A 23295-nucleotide genomic window follows, 5' to 3' on the forward strand; every position below is an offset into this window, starting at 1 on the left:
TCAGAGGCAGGCAATAATAGTATGAAGCCAGAAACAACAGAAGAACTGACACTTCTCTGGGATTTCATTTTATGTGGGAAGTTAGTTTCAGTGCTCCATATTGGAAGATCATTTGTTGTTGTTTGTCTTAACTGGCTTATTTCCAATCTGTACATAGAAGCATAAAAATGCAACAAATGTAACTTGGAAAAGATACTCCAGACAGTTTGTCATACTTCTGAAGTCATCCCATCAAAAACAGCTAAATTGCATCTGCTTCTATGAATAAATAAATAAATGTAACCCCCATACGTTAGCTCTAGCTGCCAGTTGAACACAGTCTTGGACTACAGGCATTTGTATTGATTGCAAGGCCTAGATTCCATATTGTGTAAATGGGCTGATGATGAAAGCTCAGAACTGGCAGATTTACAGATCCAGAACAGATATTACCTTTTCTGGCTCCCCTTGCATCAAATAGGATGATTCAAATAGCCTCTATTGTCCTTGTGCAAATGTCTTCAGTAGGGGCTCTTCAGGCTTCTGTCACAGCAGTGAAGCAAGGTGGTGTCACAGGGCCTGTTTTTCTTTCCAGATGTGTAGGAGACTTGCTTTAATTTTCTCATGCAGTAATAGGGTGCTGTATTTTTTTTTCTTATTACCATGTTTTGTTTGGTCTGAAGAGTTACTGTTCCAAATCAGGCCTCTTCCTTAAAAGTCCGGTTAGAAGTACCCTGAGCAATCTGACCACAGTTCCAGGTTTACTAGTAATGAGTATACATAAGAAGCCAGATGCTTATTTAAATGCCTTGCCAGAACAAGTGAAAGGGAAGATAAAGAGAGAAAGAATAATTATTGATCACACATGTTTCATATCTATGTGGGCCTATAACACATTTTGTCTTTTCTTTATTTTCCTGCCCTCTCTTTCCTCAGAAATGGAATTATATTTAGCTTTATAGGTGTAAACAGATATATATTAAAGCTTTAACTTGCACTTTCATAATTTTTTGACTTCCAGTGATTTTAATTATCAGCTGTTTGGCTCCCAGGGTTAGCATTGGCACTATGGATACTACTTGCCTGCCTTCCTGTTTTTGTTAGGATGTGCCACTAAATACAAGAATCACCTCTGCACCTCCTGGTGTAGTGGTGCAGTATTTCATTTGGTCCTAAGGCAGTTTATCTGCCTGTGTGTTTTTGTGCGTGTCAAAGTAACTACAAACTAATGCTGAATTAGGCCCAATTCATAGGCTGGCACTGTGTTTTTGCCTGTGTGTACGTGTGCTTGCTTCATCCCTCTTCCTTGGCTTCCCCACTCTTCTGGTTGGGAAGAGAGTCATGGAAGAAAGTGAGTGTCTTGGTTAGGTTTCTCTTTGGAGAGAGGGTTTGCCCCTGTGCAAAAGTCCAGGCAGACTTATTTGGTCCCTTTTTTAATCCACGTTGCTGGTATGGCTTTTAAACTCAAGTACAGCTATCTGCTGCAGAAGAGAGTTTAGCAAGGGTTTGTAAAATCCATTTCAGCAGATGGGTAAGTATTTGATGGCTTAGCCTGTGCAGAGCTCCAGGCTGTCACACCACTATCTAAATAGCTAGTTAGAATCTGCAAGAATCTTGTTTTGTGAGCAGTATGAACCATTTCTTTACAACCTTATGCAAGCCACCTGTCCCTTGGGGGGGGGGGGCGTGTCTGTGTGTATGGGGGGGTGTTGTCTGTGTGTGTAGTTTTTTTTTTTATTTATTTTTTATTGATGTATCTGTCAGTTGTATTTGAGATCGGCCTCTCTCAGGGTGCTATGACGTGCAATATTAATACGGAGCTTGATATTTTGATGAACAGAACAATGTATGAGTGCATTGTATTAGGCGAGTGTTATTATATGACTAACTTTATTGGAACATCAAGAGAGCTCTTTGTAGCTGATGAGCTACATCTCGAGCTGTCAGATTTGTGTATCGTGCACATTTATTGCTTTCAGTAATGCATATTTAACCAGTGTTAGCTATAATTACATTGCTTTTTGCAAGAGAGCCAAGGATTCACATTTCCTGGTATCTTCTCAGAAATGTATAAGCAGTACTACTACATGCCAGATCTGATAAGGAGGGGACCTATGTCATTCTGCTTGAAATAGTGCTTTTTCTAGCAAGTTAGAGATAAAGACTTATTATCCATTTCATTTAGTAGTGTGGTAATAACTGTTTCTTATTGGTAGGATGAAGAACTATGATGCCTTTGGAAAGATTCTAGAAGACCTGTCAAATCTATATCAGATTCCAGGAAACAGGTTGCAACTAGTTTTTACTTGCAAAATCTTTAAAATCCATAGTCTAGCTTTTCTATACTTAAAATTCATTTTTGTTTTTTTCTCTCCTAGCGAAATGAAAGCTAAGGGATACCTTGCTTTGCAGTCCCTTGAGAAAGACCTTTATTCAATGTCTCTTTTAGACAGGTAACTTGAAGACTACCTCTTTCTCCCTTCCCCTCTACCCCACTCCTTCATTTCACTTAAAAAACACGAGTCGGTTGATATAATTACAGAGCAGATGTAGAAGGCTAATGAGTTTTTTCCCACTGGAAAGCTTGAAGTCTTTCTGAAGTTTGCCAACCCCAGGCATGCCAAACAAGATGATCTACTGAACTGCTGTGCTTTATCTAAGGGACTTGCTGTGAAACTGGTTGGTTGCAGGGCTTAGGGTGCGTGTGTATGTGACCACCCACTAAGAGCAGACAGTACATCTTAAATTTAGCAGTCATTTTTGGCTCTCCCTTTGGCAGAAGTAAACATACCTTCTGGGATTCTGCTTTCTGGGGATCTCACTTTCTGCTCAAGCTTTAGATCAGGAGTAGGGAGTACTAGCCTTCTCTCTATCCTTCCTTTTCTCACTTCTCCTGTCAAGGAGTAGGATTACAGATAAATGGGGGACAGACTTCCCTAAATCCTCTAGCAATTGTTCAATGACTTTCATTCTCTCCAGAACAGCAGAGCTGAGGGCATTGCTTTCCTTCTTGATTCTGAAGTGTCTTTTCTGATATTTTGCCTATTAAGTATTCTCAGCAAGCATGGTCTTCTGTAACTTGAGACACACCCTTGGCCTATTTTTTGTATGGTGTTCCCTTATGAAGCATGTCAGGTCCATGAACAAAGGTACTACGTCCTTGCTAATCACAGATTTCTCAGTAAATGTTATTCATCAGTTAAATAAATCATTTTCCCCTTCTATTGATACAAGTTAATGCACTGCAGAGTTATAGTACACAGCTATATAATTGTATGGCTATATGTATTCAGCTCAAAATATTTGAGGTTAGAGATTGGTTCTGTTTGAGTTAGTTTATCCAGGTTAACTCCTCACTCTTTGCCCTATCTGTCACTTCAATGTTTTCCTCACCCTTTCATTTCTGGTAAATAGCATATCAAGTTTCAACATGAAGTAGCAGAGATACAGGGCTGAAGCTGGAAGCCCAAGTCCTATGAGTTGCACATGAGTTGCATGATGGAGTTTCTGAAAGTTGTCATAACAAACGGAGACACATTCCACTTTCAAGAAAGCATCCTTTCCCTTTGGTTAGGGGTACAAATAATCCTTTACATTGATCTAGCTAGCACTGCATCTCAGGAAACACTAATCAATATGTGTTTTGAACTAGAACAGAGGATGTAAACAGAGTTACTGAAGTACTTCATGGAAAAGTAGGACACCTGGTGCCAAGAACTGGAGGTGATTTTTTTTTTTCCCCCTTTATTTCTTTTTTTTCTTTTTTCCTTCTTCAGGCACAACACTGAGTTGATCTTTGTTCACAGCAAAGATCCTCTTATGTATAAAACATGTTGTGTAGGGACTTGCTGGATCTCTTTTCTTAGACATTGTATACACGTTCAGAAAAAATACAAAGGGCCAGGTGGCTTATCAGCTACAGCAACACTGACTTCACAGCAGCCTAAAAGCAAAGCTAGCAATATTTTGAGGTTATGTGGGAAACCACGTTTTGGGAGTAACCATGAAATGACAGCAGTAATAGCTGAGATAATACTGATGTTGCCTGAAAGGCAAGTACATTTAGCTGATAAGTTTCCTGGCTCACCTACACTGTCAAAATTGAGCTTTAACCTTTGGTGTGTTATACCCTGTTTTTTTWAAAAAAAAAACAAAAAAAAACAAAAAAAMCCCACGCTTCTAATGTATGCTTCTGCTGTGTTGTTGCAGAGCTCCGTGTGAAGTCCCCTATGCACCTATTATGAGTTTCTCTCCTATTTCAGACTAGTCACTGAATGCTAGGAGTTCAGCTAATATTTTTAAGGCTGAACAAGAGGTTATTGTGCAAGATATTGAAACAACCTGATCTTCTGAAMGATACATCTGATGACTCTATACACTGAGGCTTTAGCTGTTAAATACTAAGTAAATGCTGTGATTTGAACACATGCTGTGATTAGAGATGCATCCATTTAGGAATCTCTTTCTGCCCACCCTACACTTTTCTTCCTTTTTTTCCCTTTAGCATTAAGATACATAATAGACTTCCTTTATTGACTTGTGTAGTAATTTTTTTTTAATTCCTCAGGAACTCCTATGAACATTGAATTTTACATTTCTCCCTATCAAGTTTTGGAAGCAGAACTAAACCCTGGTAAAGCTAGAAGTGCAGAAATAATTAAATATTGCAATAACTCTTTCAACACTACATGTTTCATTAACCAAAAGGTCATTAACAAGACTCAGAAATATGCCTGAAACTTTACTACAGTCATACTTCATGTTGGAAACTTCCTTACAGGATAACTAGAATGTTGTTTGTTTTGCTGTTGCTTCCAGTGAAGTGAAACAAGTTAGATTTCAAACTCTAGTTTAGCAGAAAGACTTATGTGATGCACTTTATCACAGGGATAAGGTGTCTCAGCAAACTGCTTTCCCATTTCTTGGCTGTTAATTGAAACTTAAACAAGTGTGGTATCAAACAAAAATAACCATCTAGACAGCATGAAAAGGACTGGTAGTTGTTTGATATGTTTCGTGGCATGCTCAAAAAACAACTATTGCTGCTATTGCTATTTGGCAACTTTGGCCATTTAGATGTTGTCTCTGCAAATTTTTCCTTACTGCCCAGTCATTGTAGCTGTCAGTTTGGTCTGATCTTCCCAGGATTTTACCACTGCGTATTTCAGATGCACAGGATTAATCTACACTGACAAGGGGAAAATAATGAAATTTTCTTTCTCTCTCAGATTCCCAGGTATCTGGAGCAAAAGTAGTTGTAACCATTGAAGGCACAGATATACTCCACAGACTTCCTATTTCTCCATTAATTGCAGATTCTCAAGCTGGAGAAGATGGGTGAGATTCTGGACACTTCTCAATACACCGATGAACTTGCAAATCACTGACACTAACCCACCATAACTTGCAGTGATTCTGTGCTAATAGAAAGGATACACAGTTCACTATTAAACCCAGGAAACTCTGTTTTATTGATGGCCTTATCCCCCATAGCTATACCTTGCATAATCTGTGGCTTTTACAGTTTTCCCAAATGGACTTTAAAGTCATTGTGCCCATATTTAACTCCATAAATTGCACAGGATTATGGATTTAATCATAGATTTGAGGCCAGAAGGAGCCTCTGCAATAATGTTACTTAACCTCCTAGCATTCAATCAGCAACTCCTACATAGTTTCAGAATAAATAAAGCATGCATTGAGGGATATTACACCTAAACTATAGAAAATAGTTTGCCATCCCACCATGGACACTATCACCATCTCTTTCATGCGTGCTCTCTTTCTCTCCTTTAGTACTGGATTGGAGGAAAAGTTTGAAGCTATTTGAAGCTATTCTCCAAAATGAACTATTACAGACTGTTTTATAGCAAACATCCTTATACACTGCTCTTCAGTTTCCTGTGGCTCGCTTTTCCTTTCTGCTAGTTTTCACACTAACCTTGTTTTAAAATGTAAGAAAGAGCTATACTTGCACTTCTATAGCAAAACTTTTCTCAAAGCAGAAGTATGAAAAATGGGAAATTACTAGGGACCTGATTATGCCCTTACACAAGAGTTCTTTTTGTATTAGTTTTAACAAGCTTTCTTACCACCTTTTTTCCAGCAGCCCTGCTTTTTTGCCACTGACTGATGAACTCAGCATGGATTTGTCAGCTTGTTTTTTGTTGAAGTCTCACCAGCCTATTCCTATGTCCTCATCCAGTATTGAGCAGATACAGAGGCTCACAGGCATGTTTTTTTAAGATTATTTTGGTGACTATACATGACTTGTTTGCTTTTTATTTCCCTGTGTTAAAGTTGTAAGAGGGAAAAATGGGTTGTGGGGCAGAAAATTTGTTCTGTAAGCCCAGGTGTAACACATTTTAGCAAACAATGTAAAAAAAAAAAAAAAAATCTAAAAAAGATGTGACAATAAGAAAAGATAGATAGGCTTATGGACAAAGCTATTACACACTCTACTCGGTTTCCCATCAGTGAAAAAGGAGATATGAAGGAAGGTTAATGTTTATGTCTGTGCATTTTCAAAACATTGGTTTTGTTTTAATWTTTTTTTTTTTTAGCATTTATAGCCATACTCTAAATACTAATTAAAAAAATCAACTTGTTTTAGGGATTCAGATTGCTGACTTGAAACTAGTTCCTCTACATGAGCTGATTGTTCAGTCTACTCTTAAAGAAAAATGCAGTGAAGATTTGTCTACACACAATTCCTGTTTCTTTGTGGTGAGGTACATGCTAAAATATCTTTTTCCTATCAGCAAAAGCAATGAAAATGTCCCAGAATTCCAACAGTACTTAAATGCTCTTTAGGGAATAGTTCAAGTTACCGAGGAAACAATATTAGACCCTTTAAATCAAGACAACTTCTCATCCTCATTAAAGAAACACCTTCTGTATATGGTTACTGAAGTCATATTAATTTGTCTGTGTGTTTAACTGTGTCCTCCCCCATCCCCCCCAATATTTATTCTGCTAAATATTGTTCACAACTTCATCATTAATGCCTTAAAAAGAAGGAAACTTATTGGCTGGTCTGAGGAGAAAGACCCAAGATGGTACTTATCTAGGTTTCTGAAGATCTTTATCATGGAGCACTTCTATCACTGTTTTAATAAAAACAAAACTCTCAATCAGGTAACATTGAGAATACTGATGTTTTTTTTTTTGGGGGGGGGGGGAAGCTAGCTGGAAGAAAAGTATAAAGGGTGTTGACAATTACCATTTAGAGCCATCATTGTTTAATTGTGGATAGCTTCCCTTTTAAAAAATGTTTTATTAGAAAAATATTTAATTTATGCTGTGTTAGACACAGGTGAGAAATTTTAGCAAGTAAAATGGTGGCTAAGATGTTTTGCTTTTAAGTTATGTACAGGGCAACTACAAGACAAACATCAAAGTGTGTGTGGTTTGTTTTTTTGCTAAGAAACTCTCATATTGAAAATCATGGCAACAAAAGGAGAGGGTATTTCTTTTTGTATTATCAGAGCCCATTGCCTACATAGTTCTTGGACTTTGGAGGTAGTGGTGCAAAAGGCTGTAGTGAATTTATGCTGCTCTGGCAGAAGGTTTAGCAAAGTTCTGTTTTATAAAGACCATAAACTGGGAAGAACTTTTAATTTCCACTGGATTTGATACACGAGAGGCTCTAACTCTTCAGCAATTCTCTAAAACATTAGTACTTAGTGAGATTGTTTAGCTTTGGAGTCTAAAGCTTTCATTTCTAGAAATAAATTACTAAATTGAATTCTGACCTTGAATCAAATGTAGAGAAGCTCTTCTGCTCCACAGACACCCAGGGACAAGATCCTTCATTCTGCTTTCCATCTTTTCTTAATATCAACTGTGTTAATTAGCTGCCCTGCCCTGTTCTTAAGGTGACAACTCCCACTTTGATCAATGCATGTATACAGAAGTGGATAACACTATATTTCACTTCCAATTTTGTGATATAGCATCACTGCCACATGGAGAGGTGGCAATATTTTATTACCATCTCCTCCTCTTGAAATGAATCACCAGGAGATAATCTAGCCAAACATACCTCTCCAAAGAGAGCAGTGATGGTGCAGAAGCAACACATGATGGGCCTAAGAGGAGAGATTTCAGGCAAAACTGTTATCCTTGTTGTACAGGAGTCAAGTAGTATTACTAAGATATTCTCCTGAGGAAAAAGATCTTGGTTAATATTTCTATAGCTTGCTCTAGGACTCTTATGAGTAGTCAGAAGAGCTGGTGGGACTAAAACACCTGACCACGTGGCTTTAGGGGGGTATTCCCCAAATTGAAATGTATGTGGTGGGGGGGGGAAGGTCTCAGTGAGCTTCCTTTTCTGGATTATATTTCTACTGAAACACAGACTGACATGATGGACTTGCTAGAAGTGTGCCTTTCAAAATTAGTTTTGCTGTCAGATTGTGTGATTGCCTCATAATATCAGGTCTTACTTTCTTGTTTTCAGTGTTTGAAAAATCAACATATTTGTTTGTTTCTTTTTTTCTTTCTCTCCAGTCTCTTCCAGATTGCCCAAAGCACTGTTACTTCATAAACAAGGGCTCAGAAAAATCAGATTTAGCAGGAGCCTTGGTCAGTAGAATCCCATTTACCCACCCAAAGTGTGTGCCTGGCATAATAGAGGTTCTTCGACATCAGATGGCATATAACACTCTTATTAGCAGCTGTGTCTCTGAGAAGCACATAAATGAAGGTAAATCGTTTGGTTGGAAGTAATGACAGAATATTAAAGGAAAAATTAGTTTCCAGTCTGGGTTTTAACAGACTTTACTCTTCCTTGCCAAAGCCTGCAGAGTGTTTTAAATGACCAAAAATCCTTAATTCTAGTATTATACTCAGTTGAATATTCAAAACAAAAAAAAAACCCAAGAACCTCCTAGTTCTGAAACCTCTAGGAGCATACACTCAGTTGCCAAAGCAATGAACAATTAGATTCTACTCTATCAATCTCGTAACTACTGGCATGTGATTCAGCCAAAAAGTGCCCATGTTTAATGTGTGTGGGGAAATATCACTAAATAGTAATTTTATTTCTAGATGACTCAGAACTGCTTTACTTTGAAGTGGCACCACAAAAGAACACCAGCTTTTCTGTTTCGTTTCTTCATCCTGTGAAAGACAATTTAGCCTGTGGTACGTGTGGAATATTTGATGCTGTCCTTATTGGGTTGACAAAGATCTTCGTTTTGTCTAGGTTGCTGCACTGTGCTTTTCTGTTACAAATACATTCTAATGGCTGTTGTTAGTGATGCACAACTGTGAAAAACAGAGTAGCACTTTTGTGTATAAATCACTTACTGAAGTGCTCTGTATTTGGCATAAATCAGAAAGTAATGCAAAAACCTTAAGTCCTAATTCCATCTTGGCCTCCAGTTAATTAATAAATTGTAGCTTCTAATCTTATTGATCATCAGTATATTAGGAAAAAGCAAGCCCTGTGCAAAAGCATTGCTGCAAGGCCCCTTCCTGCTGGCTTCAGTTTTATTCCCTTGAAGTATCAGAATCAAAGGAAGGTATACAATGTTTACAAAAGCGTCTGTTTTGAAATACTTGTACTCTGTTCTTGCTTAGTGATAATTGATGTCATAACCTCCAGAGAAATCCAATGTAGTCTTCATTTAAAACCTCAAGATCCAACTCTAAATTCTAGTGATGACTTTATATCAAGAGCTGTGAAGCAGTAAGTTGTTTTGTTTTATTTCATAACATTTGGAATAAACCTTTGATGTCCATTTAATGGAAATATCACGTGCATTCACAGTGCCATTAATTCAGCTGATGAAACAACTTCACTTTAGTAAAAGGTTATATGATAGTCAGAATGAGTCACTTCTTTACTGTGTGTTAAGTATCTCTTTCAAAAAGGGACACTTAAACATTGCTATCGATAAGCAATACTTCTTTCTTGTACAAAAATGTGGTGGTGGGGGGAGAAGCTTGTGAATGAAGAAACTTTTACCTTTTCTTTTATATAGATGCTTTTTCTTTTTTTTTAAATCAAGATGCTTTTCTGAAGGCTCTGGCTAATGACAGTCTCATGACTGGTAYAGCTTAGATATATGACAGCATGAAAAGGACTTTTTCTACATCTACCTAATATCAGTCATAGCTTCTTTCAAAAAAGGGAAGTCTATATGGTATGTCCATGACACTGTTTCTGGCTTGCTGCTGGAAACTTAAAATTCCAAGAGAGTCAAGTTGCTGTGGCATATGAACATACACTAGAGAAAGGACTGACAGCACTAATTCTTTTGGCATAATAAACAACAATTTGATTACAGCAAGGTTGATATAGGCTTGATATATATATATTTTTTTTCCCCCTCCTCTAACCTGTTCAATTAGCCTGCTCCGTTTTAACTCACAGAATACTAGAAACTATTCCTGGAACTAGATATCTCTAGTGTTGGGAGGGTAAGGGGGAAACCCTAGTGCAGATAATGCTTTAGAGAGGAGATGTTCTGTACCTGTTTCATACAAAATGCAAAAATTACGCTCTTTTATAATTGTGTTCAGTATTATTAATTTAAGTTTTCATTAAAAGCATCCTTGTGGCCTTGTTTTTGACTTCCCACCTCTTTGTATCAAAATTTGTTTGTGCTTGTCAGCTTGAAAATCCAGCACCTGCATGCATTATGTCAACACAGTTTCCAGTATAACACACACAGTTGTATTGTAGTTACAATGTAGTGCCTATAGGGTCACATGAGACAAAAAGATGCAGGGAAAAAGGGGGTGCTGTTTGCCACAAACAAGTCAGGTGTCAGCCACGATTTAAAAAAAAGTATTAATTTGAACAACGGGTGATGTCTGTAGTAGTGACTAATGTTTCATTTTTTTCTTCTCTAGTTGTATGTCAGTCCCAGTTGTCATGAGAGCTATCTTCAGGAACACTGTCAAGGTGGAAGCTAGTAGTGAAACAAAAGACATGGAAGTAGACACAGAACAGAAACCTGCATTGCCATTTGAGCCAACTGCAGATTCTAATAATCTTGAAGAGAGTCTTTCTGTGGCAGGTCAGCAAGATCTAGTAGTGAGAGATGAGCAAAGTGCTCAAGACAGCACAGAAGAAAGTCTTTCCACAGCCAAACTGAAAACTCTGGGTGATAGCACAGACAAGAGCACCTCCAACGTGAACGCACAAACTTCATGCAATACAGTAGAAGAAAGTAGTTGCACAGCTCATACAGAAGCTGTTATGACAGATACTAAGTGAAACACAAACTCAACCTACTGTCTGATAATCAAACAAGAAAGGAATACTTTCTCAAGAGCAGATTGCTTCTGCAAAAGAAGTTGAAGAGAACTCGGCAAGCTTACTGTCTACTTAATTTCCTTTCAGTGGTGTTTCCTCTTTGCATGTTATTATATACAGAGGTAATATTCTCAAATTTTCGTTTTAAGTTTCCAAATTTGGAAAGTCTAACAATGCTCTAGGAACTCTTTATTTTTGTCTGCATTATTTTCCATCTTATTATGGAAAAAAGCTGTGGTATGTATGTATAGACTGTAACGTAACATGTACACAGCAGAAAAGTAATCTTTATCAATATCAGCATTATATTAAATAAATGGAGGAAAAGAAAGCTGTCTGAACAACTTTGTACATATGTAATTAGTGCAGTCTGATTCAATTCCATTGTATCTAAAACAAGTAGTATGAGACATTCTAGTTGCTAGTTCTGTTTTTCCCTAATGCAAAAAGCAGTACTGAATGGCAGCCAACTTGCACTCTAGCCCCTTAATAGCAGAATAACAGTCTTTAGTGAGAAAGTTATAGGCTCATTCTCTGGAAAAAATCAAATAATTCTTATGTTGGCTTTTTTAGCTTCAAAGTTTAAAAAAAAAAAACAAACCTACACTAAACAATTTTAAAATTATTTGTAAGCAAACTGTTAAATGTTTGTCTCAGCCTAGACCCACCTTGTCTCAGACATGGAGGATTAATACGAGCAACTTAAACCCCACACTTACTGTAAAACAGTTTAAATACTGCAAAATAGAGATGGGCATTTATAAAGAAAAGGTTTTTCTGACCAGAGGAATTTGCAGTCAAAGTTAAGGCAAAAAACAGAAAAGTAAGTCAAATACAGGATGCTGGCACAGAAATATGAAGTTGTCAGAAATATGGCTGCATGGCTGACAGCATGCCTTTAAGAGAACGTAAAGGCAGGAAGCCCTGCTTCCTTAAAAAGTTGGGCGGGGGGAACACTATCAGAATGAGGGGGGAGAGAGCTCAGACTAGGACCGGCAGAACAAATACAAAAATAACATTCATTAGACTAGAAAAGCATTTGGTGTGGTCCAACAGGTTCAGAGCAGAGAGTATAACAGTAAAACAATGAAATTGTCAGTAATTCTGCAATTGCAAAGAGTGGTGTGTAAATAGAACTGTAGAAGGAGGGGGAAAAAATTTATTTTTTTCTTTTAAACTAAAGGCTATGAAAGTTCCTTGCATAGTGGTTGCAAAGGACAGGAGAAGGAATTTGACATAAAGCGAAAAATTCCTGCAGTTTTTATGTAGTTACTAGGGAGAGTCATAGCACTCTGTGTCAGGAGATCCTGTTCTGTTTTGAATGAAGTTAGCATATCATCAAGAGCAACTTATTCTGCAAGTATAGCTCATCCATAGCAGTGGGCATTCTACGCATATAATCAATTTTGATATATATATATATTTTTAATACATTAGAAGAAACCATTTAAGGGACCTGCTCTACTTCCAAAAGGAGAACAGAGGAAGGGAGGGTAAAATATCAGATTCTCACACAGAACACAAACAAGTTTAGTAAATCACTGTAGAGCTTTTAAAATCATCTCACCTTTCAATGAAAGTAATTGTTTAAAATTGAAAGCAAAGTTTTTTGGGTTTTTTTTGTACAGGAGCCAAAGCATGGTAAAGGTTTATGGGAATGACCTCTATGGGGAAGTATCAGAACCAGGTTTCCCAGAAATTAAGTGAACAATGAGCCTGTACCTGATCCACAAATACTCCAATCCAGTCCAGTTCAGATAGTTTTTCTGTCTCGTGTTATTTAAAACTAATATCCTAGTTGCTGGACATGATGTAGCATGTCCAGTGATAAGCCCAGTTGCTCTACTAACCAAACAGTCTGCTCCTTAACCCAAGCAAGGGTTGGCTTTTCAGGATCTGTGCAGATTGCCTTGCTACACTCGGACTGCAAGGAATCATCCTTACCATTATTTCTACAAGAAGTTTTGCCAGAGCTGCCAATATGTTCATATTTTCCAGCTTTAACTGCATCACACTCTGTCCCAGCTGGAGCTGTATCACTAAGGTCCATGTCTTGAACAAAATCTAAAATGTCTCCAAGATGTGACTGTTCCTGGGTAGAATTCAGGTACTTAAGCACATCATCTTCACGCTTTCCAACCACATCTAGAAGATGATTTATCTTACTCAAAGCAGAATCATGTCCATTAAGGTGACACCACGATAAGAGAGCACTGAAAAGGGGAAAAAAAGTAAATGAAAAAAGTGATTACATGTACCTACACAAACTTCCAGTTGCTTGTAGGACAACAGCAATGTGGCAAGATATCTATATAAATGTACATACATTTCATTTACAGTTTCTGGGAAATTCAAGCAGTACAGTTGAATATTAAAGATGTAGATTTAGATAACTTTCCAAGAGTAACTTGGGGAGGATTTTTAAGAATAACCACTCTATGTCCATGTAGGTAACTCCCTGTATTTAAAACCTGAGCTGAGAATTCTCAGTTAGGTTAACAGCTTTGGACAGATTTGTTGGTATTAAAACACAGCTACTAAACAACAAATAACCCCCCCCCCAAAAAAAACAAAACAAAACAAAAAAAAACAAGAAAACCTGACCCTCCACTCAGCCTTAAAGATTCAAAACTTACTTCAGGGTTCCTCTGAACTGGCCACATGTCACCATCAGCTCAGCACCTTGTCTGTAACCCTGACTGAAGCCTTCCTGGAGCGCAAGCTCTTTCCCAGCCTCAATGCCATCCCTATAGCCTTCCTGTAATAGAAAAAGTGGTGCAAGCAGCTTTTCACGATGTGCAAAATTAGAGCTACAAGCATCCTTTCAATGATACAAAAGCCTAAACAAGCATTCAGTCTCTTAAAATTCGGCTTTCTGATTTGAGAGAGAGAAAAAAAAAAGGCCAACCCTTCACCCCCAGCTCTTCCTGCGGTGCCTTACAATTTACAGATCCTTAACATCCAGTCCTTTTTCAAAAGGATCTCCATCAAGGTCAGAAAATAAGGACAGTACTTTTGTAAACATCAAAAATAAGACAAATCTGCAGGAAAGCAGGCTTGCTTTCAAAGTTGACGGCCAACTCCCCCATGAACAATTCCTTGAAGAGTACTTCATATAGATTTCTTGGTATCTAATAGTACGTAAGCTGCAAAACCTCCCCATTAGCAGAGGTATTAAGGGACTTTATCTCCTATCCATAATCCATCTATGTATTTTCACAGAACTAATTATTGAGACATACTTCTCTATTTGCTGGATATCGCTCAAATAATTCAAGAGTTGCTTGGAAGAAAGATGGTGATGGAGTGAGTGACATATAAATACACATAACACTGTGTGTGCAAAATTTCTTTCTGTAAGAAACTGCTAATGATTATAACGCAAATTAATTTCCTTATCCTCTAATAATGCTATCATGTAATATAGAATAATTCTTCTTTCATACCAAAATTCCAAGTTGTAAGAGTAAGAACTTTTATTTGATCACAGGAGAAAAAAGCCTGGTGGCCTTTCTAGAGAAACAGGCAGGAACAAGAATGTTTCTCTATTTTACTCAATGTATAGTTTGACCTCAAGAAAATTTTAAGGTTCCGCAGTATCCACTGAGAAGATACCACATGGGTTTATGTAAGAACATTAAACAGCCCCTTAAGAAAATCACATATTTTTTCAAGGGACTCAATTCTGCAAACTCTTTCTTGGAGAATAATGCAACAATTCCTTGGTAAAATCCTTCCTCATCAATGGCCTATACAACAGCCTCCATTCATGTTCTTCAGCCAAATGTTGCTCATCCACAAACACATGAGCCCTGCTGGCCCCACTCTGAATGATAACATATCTGAGGACAGCAGGGCTGCATTCATTATATTTGGTGAAAAAATTGGATCCCAAGGAYCCATATCCATTAAAGTCACCTAGATTTTTTATACTTGTTTTTGTTCAGTGTAGAATTTCAGAGAGGAAAGGGTTGTGGAAAATGGCTTTCATAAAATATATTTTCAGTAGGAAAATAAATAAGCCAAAGAACTATAYAGATTGCAATGACCAATTGTGTCTACCAGGAGCCACACATCTGAATGATGAATATTACTAGGAGAAGGGGGAAAAAAAAAACCCTCATGTTTCTTTATTAGCACTRTTTAATTATATTGCCCCACATTTACTAGCAGTAAACCTACAGCTATGAAGCAAATAGCTTGAATCCAGATTTAGCATTGCATTCCACGCATGCACATACTTGTACAGAGGGAGCCAAGGTCTTTTGCTAAACTACTACATGCTCTGACAGGCTACTTGGATAGTTTCTGCCACTCTCTGCTACATTCTCCTGATGTTCAGAAGAAACTAAGTCACAACAACTTTTAGCAGCCATTTTTAATTTTCCCCTTAAGTCAGCCATGTCAATCAGCAAATAAAAAATGGTTAAAAGACTAAAAAAAATCACGGTTATAGAAATACCTTCAATCTTTTCTTCATGGCGCTATTCCATTCTTTCTGTGCTATATATATCTCATCTGCATCTTCATCAAATATGTCTTCACTGGATCGGCTGATGGCAACTTGTACCCAGGACATTACAGCAGCGAYGGCTGTGACCTTTGTTTATGCGGTAAAGCAAATACTGAGAAACTCTCAAAAGTCCTTCAGACAAAGCATTGCGTTAGAAGCACAGGCAGAAAACGTGAGTTCTGAAGAAAAGTCACTTCAGGAGGTTATTAATCAAACTGTATGTTTGTTTCCACAAGGAAACCAGATGCTGTTTACAGTTGCATCTGTCAAGAGAAGACAGTCAGATTATCAATGGTAAAACAACTGTTTTAATTTGCAATTGCAGTTTCAGACAGTATTTTCTTCATTTCTTTACTTCCAATAGCAGTGACACACCTATGCACACCAAATTAGTATGTCTAAATGTTGCTAGTACCTGAACAGCAGGCAGACACAACTTTATGACTTGATTTTGGTAGCAGGTGACATATAGCCTCATACAGCTTCCATGCAGTAAATTAAGTTATACACATGTAATTGCCTGCAGAGTTCTGACCTTAATAACTGACATGGACATTCACCTTTGATTTTCAATTTCATGGTTATGCCAAATGTTTAACACAATCTTGTTCATCTTGAATAGAAATACTCATTTATACTTTGAATAAAAAATCAGCTAGTTCTAATCTAAATGGAAAAAGACAGAATTGGATTGTTTCATCTTCTACACTGAAGAAAACCTGAAGAGGCCATTTGCAATTAATTAAATAAATTGCTGGGAATTCTTATAACCCACAAAATACTGTCTTTTTCAATAATTTATTAAAATGGATACAGGACACTGAAGTTAAATTTCATTTTCAGACTTGCCATATACAATTTTTTTTTTAATCTTAATCAAAGCTTCCAAAATTCCCAATACTGTTGTATTCAATCTTTGGGAAGGGATCAAGTAATTAAATGGCTGGTCCAAGAATCACAGCTTTTATTCAAGTTCACACAGATCACTAATGCAAATTCTTTCTCCCGTTTATCTTTTTTCCACGTCCAAATATAAAGCAGTGAAAACATCCCTATTATTACAACTTACAAGTTGTACTTACAAGTATTTCAGGCTTAAAAATTGTTATGCTTCAAAATATTCTGTCATGATGGAATAGAAATTTCAACATTAGCTACCAGATGTTGTATTTATTAAGATACCTCTATTAACATCATTATCACCTGGTTTTGTTAGCCTCAGGGTGAATCCATAAAACTGTCAAAAAAAGTCCCTAAAATGAGGAAGAGAGGAGAGAAGGAAGGACAAAAAAGGCAATCGTGTAAGTCAGTGTGGGAGGAAAGGATGGGAAGAAATAAGTTCAATAAGTTGGAGAAAAAGTGACTTGAGAGAGCTGTACACCAAATTATTCCTGGTACGTTCTGAGAGAGTGCCACTGACTATGGCCTAACTGCAGAGGACGTCAACAGCCCTAAGGAACTCAAGGACACAAATAAAGACCCGCATGTGGCCACATTGTGTTTTCTGGGACACAACCGGTTGGATTTCCACAACCTTCAAGCTCCCTCATGGTACCAGGTGAGAGAGGCATCTTGAAAGCCCCCAAACCTTTCCAGCTGATGGTCTGCAAAACTGCGCTGCACGGTTTTCCCACCCACAACAACGTGGCGTCAGCTGCAGCAGGTGACCAGCAGCCTCCGAGGCACGCGGCCACGCGCTGCAGCCAAGGCTGTGCCATGAGGGCCCTTTCATGCACTGTCCCCATCCCCTCGCGTGTCTCTCTTGTACGCAATATGTGAAAATAATAATAGTAATTAAAAAAAAAATCCAGAAAAACAAAAGGCCCAAATTCCCCTGCAGCAGCATGTCCCAGGCGAGCGCTTGCTAGGAAAACCCCAAGCAGGCTGGGCTACAGACCAGTGGGAACCGGGCGGCCCTGAAGGAGGAGAAGGCGCGGCCCCGGCCCCGGCGCCGCAGCTCGCCATTTCGCAGCCAACCGTTTAGCCCAGCTGCGCTGCCCGCCTTCCCTCTCTGCCGCCTGAAGACAAGCGCAGCCTTCCCTTCCCTTCCCCTTCCCCTTCCCTTCCCTTCCCTTCCCCGGCTCCTCGCTCGGACCCCCGGCGCCATCCCGACCCCGCTCCCTGACCCCTCTCCGCCCCCGCCGAGCGGCAGCCTACCGGTGCTTACAGGGCGCAGCCATCCCGGTTAAGGGCAAGCTGGCTTCACCGCCGTTGGAAGCAATGGGGGAACGGCAGCCATGTTGGTTGAGGGCAAGCAGCGCAGGGGCTGCAGGTAAAGAGCCGCCATCTTAGACCGCAGCTCAGTGGCTTCAAGACCCGTTTGAGACACTGGAGGCTGGCGGCCATCTTGAGGAAGGGCGCAGCTTTACGGCCTCCTCAAGGAGGAGGGACGGGGGTGACTCGGGCGCTGTCCCGCCGAGGGGGCGCCAGCCGTTGGAGGGGGGCTGGGAAAAAAGCCGTTACTGTAACTGCCTGTCCAGCCTCTTCAGGGCGACAGGCAGGGCGGCTGCTCCGCAGCGGGCCATGGCAGCAGGTGATGCCTCTCTGCTCCCCCTGCGCCCTGGCCTTCCCTCTAATGCCAACCCCAGCGGGAGCACGTTTCCTCCAGTAAGAGGATTTAGCTTTCTTTTCAGTCATAAATTGTGGAATTGTAAAAAAAAAAAATCTTCCTTGTTGRCTTTTGAATCCTCAAAGCCCTTGGGTGTCAGCTGTGGCTATACGCTGTCCACTACAACCACAAGGTTTAGACATCACACAAATACATCCTTTTTAATAACAAGGGTGCCAGTGGGAGTCAAGTGTTTCATTGTTTGCCTCTTATTAGACCAAATAGTACATCTTCTTGACATAAATATAACAAAATTATTTAGTGTTTTTCCTGGTACATGCTGTATTTGGCATATGAGCATACTTCATTTAAAGGTGCTCAATGGCACCAACTAATCTTCGTAAATGTACTATACATCAGTTGTGGGTTCAAGCTGCATGTTTCTTCCCATTGCCAAATCCTATTAAAGTAAATGCCCTGATGCTTATTCTGGTCCATGAGAGGGAGCATACGTATGGTAGAAACAGGAGATTAAGGAAAAACATAAAATAAAGCGCACGAGGGTGCCTGCTGCCATGTCCCATTCCTGGAGTTTTTCATAGCAGCTGCTTCTCAGGTCCACACAGAGCTCACAGCTGTGCTGTCCCATTACGGCCATCCCAATGGTGCTCTCAAAATACTATTTCTAGACTCTTCTCACTTTGGTTAGTGAGGGCATCTGAAGGCCACCACAGGAACACTGAGAAAGGGGGTGGCAGGAGGCCCTCCAGCGCATGCCTCCATTGGCAGGGCTCCCCACACCGAGCACACTGTCCCAGAAGGGGCTGCGACTGCCAAAATTCATCCTGCAGGACTATGTGCTGGAGCCCACATCTGCATGCTTTGATGCTGAGCCCCAGGAGCCACGTGCCCAAGGCACAATGTGCCTCAGTGGCATAGGCAGGCGATGCTAATTTCTCCTTTACTGTGCTGGCCATGCTGCCACGCTAGCACCCGAGTGCATGCCAGATCAGAAGACGGCTGAAACTGCCATTACAGCAGGGTTAGGTGCACAGCCATGAATGAAAGCAGCGYCTGTCCTAGCAGCACAAGTAATGAGAGAAGAATGATGCCATGCTGTGACTCACACAGCCACAACAAACTCATTCACCTTGCCCCTTCTGTTTGGCAAAGACAGCATATCCTCCTTCCCGTGGCCCTTCTCAGACACTCACTGCTGCTTGCATGCTGAGGTACAAGTAGCCAAGTAACCCAACTCTGTCAAGGAACCAGTATGGCAGGGGATGAAACAATATGGGTGCCTCTGGATGGCCAGACCTGTGTTCATCCTTTTCTCAGCAGCTACTATACATGGCCGTGACTGCTGATTTCCTAGCCCAATTCTGCCACTTCTACCTCCTCTCTGGTAGAGGTTAACTTGACTAGCACTGSCATTTTTTTTAACAGAAAAAAGTGCTGAATACAGCTGGGCTGCACAAACACACACTCACAGAAAACCCTTATAGCAACGGGAACTCTGTTGCTGTAGGTAACCCCTCATGACCAGCCAAAAAATAGTGCTGCTAAACCTGGGAGCTCCCTGCCTGTGTAGCCGGATCAGCCCTACCCTTGCTCATCACCTGATGTCACCTTACCCTCAGCCTCTTGCTCTTCTAGAAAAGACACACAGGCCATGCTTCAGGGTCACTGAGTTTCCCCAATTCAAACTGTCGCAGGACCCCTTACATTTACCATGGTTTGTCATTGCATTCCACACAGATGTCTGTTGAAGATAAATCCTTGTTATGACCACGAAAAACTATGAAGAAGGCTCATATTCCCACCCCTTTCAGTTAGTGGTTGTGGGTGGATAATTTGGTGAATCATACTGTGTACACAGAGCAGAACTGTTGGGCTATGAAGTACACTTGCTGCAGCCAAGCTGATTGTGTGCTGATGGCCTTGACAGGGCTGCTGGCAGGGCTTGAGCGTGAGGTGTAGTGCCTTGGGATGTGTATGCTTTCCACACCTGTGTTCATTCTAAATAAAACAGTGCCTGCCTATTACGGTGACATTTCGTAGTGCCGCGTGCCAAAGGATCAGAACGTGAGGAGAGTATTTCACAGGCTACAAAATGGCTTTAACATTTTTGCAGAATGAATATATGAGAAGCGTTGAACCCCGCCCCCCCCAAATTTGTGAAAAATAAAGAAATAGTTGATTGAAGCAGACTGCTTTTTCACATGATTACTACTGTACATAATACTTCAGCTACAGCATTGCTCCTGTTCAGGTCAGTACTACGCACCCTTGTCTTTCAGCCATCAGTGCCTCAAACTTGAACTGACCAAAACAATCAATGTATTCTTTCATAATGCACAAGGACCCCTCAGGATTTCAGGCTTTTTTGAAAGGTGGTTAATTAGTGTAGCCAGGGCTTGTTGTGCTGTGTATGGGACACTCTGTCCTTCAGGATGACGAAAATCTCACTAGGGCAATTTCTATTGCAGTGTACTACTGTCTCTGGCACACTCAAGCTGAGGCATGTGAAGGGCCCAGGATAGAAGACTATTTGCACTGGCGTTACACTGTAAGTAAATTATTCTCCACTGATTTCTATATTCTGTTGTAACAATGTTTATTGTCATGGACCAACAGACAGAGCCATGTCTCACTGGCTCTTAATTTTGGCAGTTGTATAATTCTTTTAAGAAATCAAAGCTCTTAAATGGCATTTGGATGAATTTCAGGAACACTGTCAGATCACTGTTCACTTGTTCTCTGTAGTAAACAAGACTAAAACATGATGAGTAAAGAATAAGCTGTTGAAATGTGAGGAGAATGAAGACTACTGAGGTTTAATAAAGCCAGTAAATACATTGTCACCAAACATTGTTCCATATTCATGCTCTCATGCAGCCTGTGCCTCTGTCCTGAGCTTTGTTCTTCTCTGCATTATTTATCCCCCCCCCCCCCCACGCTAAATGTGGTGGAGTTTGCTGTTGGCTGGATGTTGAAGGTGGTAATATAGTGACCTCCAGTGCTTAAATCCTCCTGTTCCAGACCCACCACAGAGAAAGAATGCAACACAACAGTGAGCTAACAGGTTAACTGCAAGGTCATAGACTTAATGAGGTTTTAAATATTGCAGCTCACAGCACAAGAGACTACAACGATGCTAAATTAAAAAAGAGGGTTAAAATAAACCACTAGGATCAGTGGTTATTGCCAGGGCATGGTAACAAAAATGTATTTCTATGTTTTCCTGTAACATCTCTTATTCAGAATATCGAGGCAATTTACTAATAAAGTCCCATCACCCTCTTGTGATGAAGGTAAAGAATACATAGGAATCACTTCCCTGTTTTTGTGAAATCACTTCCCTCTTCTTTAATAACAGACAATAACATTAAACAACATTTGGCATCAAAATGTCTTATTTAAGGTCAGAAGAAAATAGAAAAAATATGGAAGAGAGCTAGAACTTTATGACTGTATCAGGGTAGATGTCTAACATTTGCTTCAAAGGACCACAGAAATTTTAATGATCATATTGTCATTACTTCTCACAGAAGTATTTGCAAGTGAGAGGACAGTTTTCTGCTTCTTCCTTCTCCTGTATTACCAAAGAATAGAAACTGGCTAGTTAAATGCTATAACAGGACAGTTTTCCTTCTTGCAGAATCATTACCACTTCAGGACCTGGCAAAAGCAGAAACCTTTACTGAATAGTCCATGGGCTGCTGGCAGCTTGGCTTGTGCTGAGTTCTAAGTGGAAATGGTTAAGCAAGAGAATAAAAAATTCTTTTTTTCCTACTTTCCCCAGGCTTGCTTTGAGCATCCCTAGGGAAGCCAGGCTTGCAGTCTGAAAAACTGTACTCTGAACTCTTGCGTACTAAACAGAGCAGCAGGTACAGTTTATTAACACAGACACAGTTCCCCTCCGTCTGTCAGTTCCCTTGGTTTGCTCCTCAAATGAGTGAGGTTTGCTGTCCCCAGATAAAATCCATATTTTCATCCTGAAACTTTAATAACAACTCTAACATTGAAAAAAGATGATATGGCTGAGATCGAAACTAGCTATATATCCCAGCTCAAGATTAATGTCAATGGAACAGAATATCAAATGGGACTGCCCTGTGCTCATTAGACTATGCAACAGAGATGGAAGGAAGGAATATCCCTAACCATCTGCAAGGGTGAGAACTTCAGTCTGCTGACAGTGAGTTTTGGTTCAGTGTGAAATTCTACCACAAGAACAGAAAAATATTATCTCAGTAATGACAAAGTAAATATAACAGGTTTTACATTAAACGCATTTTAGTTGTGTACTTGTATCATGTGTTTACAGAAGTTATAATATTGGCAATGAGTCTGACTGTTTCTCACATCATTAATAAATAAGGACCTGCCGCAGCTTTGTGACTTAGAGATATCCTTCAATTAGGTTTTTCTGTCTTACTGGTTATTTTTTTTGATGCAGAGCTGCCTTGCTTGTTTATATAATAATTGATCTTAATGTGCAAATAATTACTGTAAATGTAATTGATCCAAGGAAAATGCTGGATTCCACCTATGATTTTCCCCTGTGAATTGCATCTCTATTCAAATCACACTGACTTTACCTCATGCTTGCTTTGCTTCAACAGGAGAGAAATGATAGTTCTTTTCCTTTGGCTAAGAGACGAATTGCCCTCTCTGTTTTATCCCTTGTATAAACTCAGGCAAATGTTGAAAAACTGCAGGAATAGCAGCTGTACAATGCTGATCCAATTGTCAGAAGTGAATGAAACTGCTAGAAGGCATAAAACTTGTGGAGTGCAATGATTTCTTTGGCACCTGAAACCATAAGAAAACAATTGTTTCAGTGACAATGACAGTTTCTGAAAGGTTAAGGTTATGACAGGGGTGGTTAAATGGTGGCTTTTGAATTGCATGTGGTTTGTGAACAATTCCAGTACAGCATGTATGCCATATCTGCAGCTTATAATTGGTTGTTTGGCTGTA

The 23295-nt window shown here is 39.6% G+C and overlaps 3 protein-coding genes and 1 long non-coding RNA gene across 8 annotated transcripts in view; 2 read left to right on the forward strand and 2 right to left on the reverse strand.

Annotated features, from left to right (window-relative positions):
* The window catches only part of LOC112973751, an 8259-nt gene extending 7107 nt beyond the window's left edge, over positions 1-1152 (reverse strand). The window contains exon 1 of the long non-coding RNA XR_003256062.1: positions 433-1152. This is a non-coding gene — a long non-coding RNA (uncharacterized LOC112973751). The remainder of the gene's footprint in view (positions 1-432) is intronic.
* The window catches only part of LOC112973748 (mediator of RNA polymerase II transcription subunit 1-like), a 10732-nt gene extending 4203 nt beyond the window's left edge, over positions 1-6529 (forward strand). The window contains exons 7-11 of the mRNA XM_026082019.1: positions 2196-2267; positions 2358-2432; positions 3632-3702; positions 5208-5316; positions 6086-6529. Of these exons, the coding sequence (XP_025937804.1) occupies positions 2196-2267; positions 2358-2432; positions 3632-3702; positions 5208-5316; positions 6086-6224 (466 nt within the window). The 3' untranslated portion in view covers positions 6225-6529. The remainder of the gene's footprint in view (positions 1-2195; positions 2268-2357; positions 2433-3631; positions 3703-5207; positions 5317-6085) is intronic.
* A 45-nt stretch (positions 6530-6574) lies between these two features.
* LOC112973750 (mediator of RNA polymerase II transcription subunit 1-like) lies at positions 6575-11226 on the forward strand. Its single transcript, XM_026082025.1, has 5 exons — positions 6575-6710; positions 8491-8686; positions 9031-9126; positions 9565-9673; positions 10843-11226. The coding sequence occupies exons 2-5, from the start codon at positions 8632-8634 to the stop codon at positions 11207-11209; spliced, it is 627 nt and encodes a 208-aa protein (XP_025937810.1). The 5' UTR covers positions 6575-6710; positions 8491-8631; the 3' UTR covers positions 11210-11226.
* YAE1 (YAE1, ABCE1 maturation factor) lies at positions 9667-18015 on the reverse strand. 5 transcript variants are annotated; one of them, XM_026082021.1, is made up of 4 exons: positions 17919-18015; positions 15711-16024; positions 13885-14006; positions 9667-13461 (listed from the first exon to the last, which is right to left on the reverse strand). In XM_026082021.1, the coding sequence occupies exons 2-4, from the start codon at positions 15825-15827 to the stop codon at positions 13035-13037; spliced, it is 666 nt and encodes a 221-aa protein (XP_025937806.1). In that variant the 5' UTR covers positions 15828-16024; positions 17919-18015; the 3' UTR covers positions 9667-13034. The 5 variants fall into 5 exon arrangements, with proteins under 5 accessions (XP_025937806.1, XP_025937809.1, XP_025937807.1 ...); XM_026082024.1 differs by having other exon boundaries at positions 15711-15848; positions 17919-17998; XM_026082022.1 differs by lacking the exon at positions 17919-18015 and adding an exon at positions 16965-17797.
* Between the last annotated feature and the right edge of the window lie 5280 nt (positions 18016-23295).

This window comes from Apteryx rowi, unplaced genomic scaffold (assembly GCF_003343035.1).
Source record: "Apteryx rowi isolate R43461 unplaced genomic scaffold, aptRow1 scaffold_565, whole genome shotgun sequence".
Classification (NCBI taxonomy): Eukaryota; Metazoa; Chordata; class Aves; order Apterygiformes; family Apterygidae; genus Apteryx; species Apteryx rowi.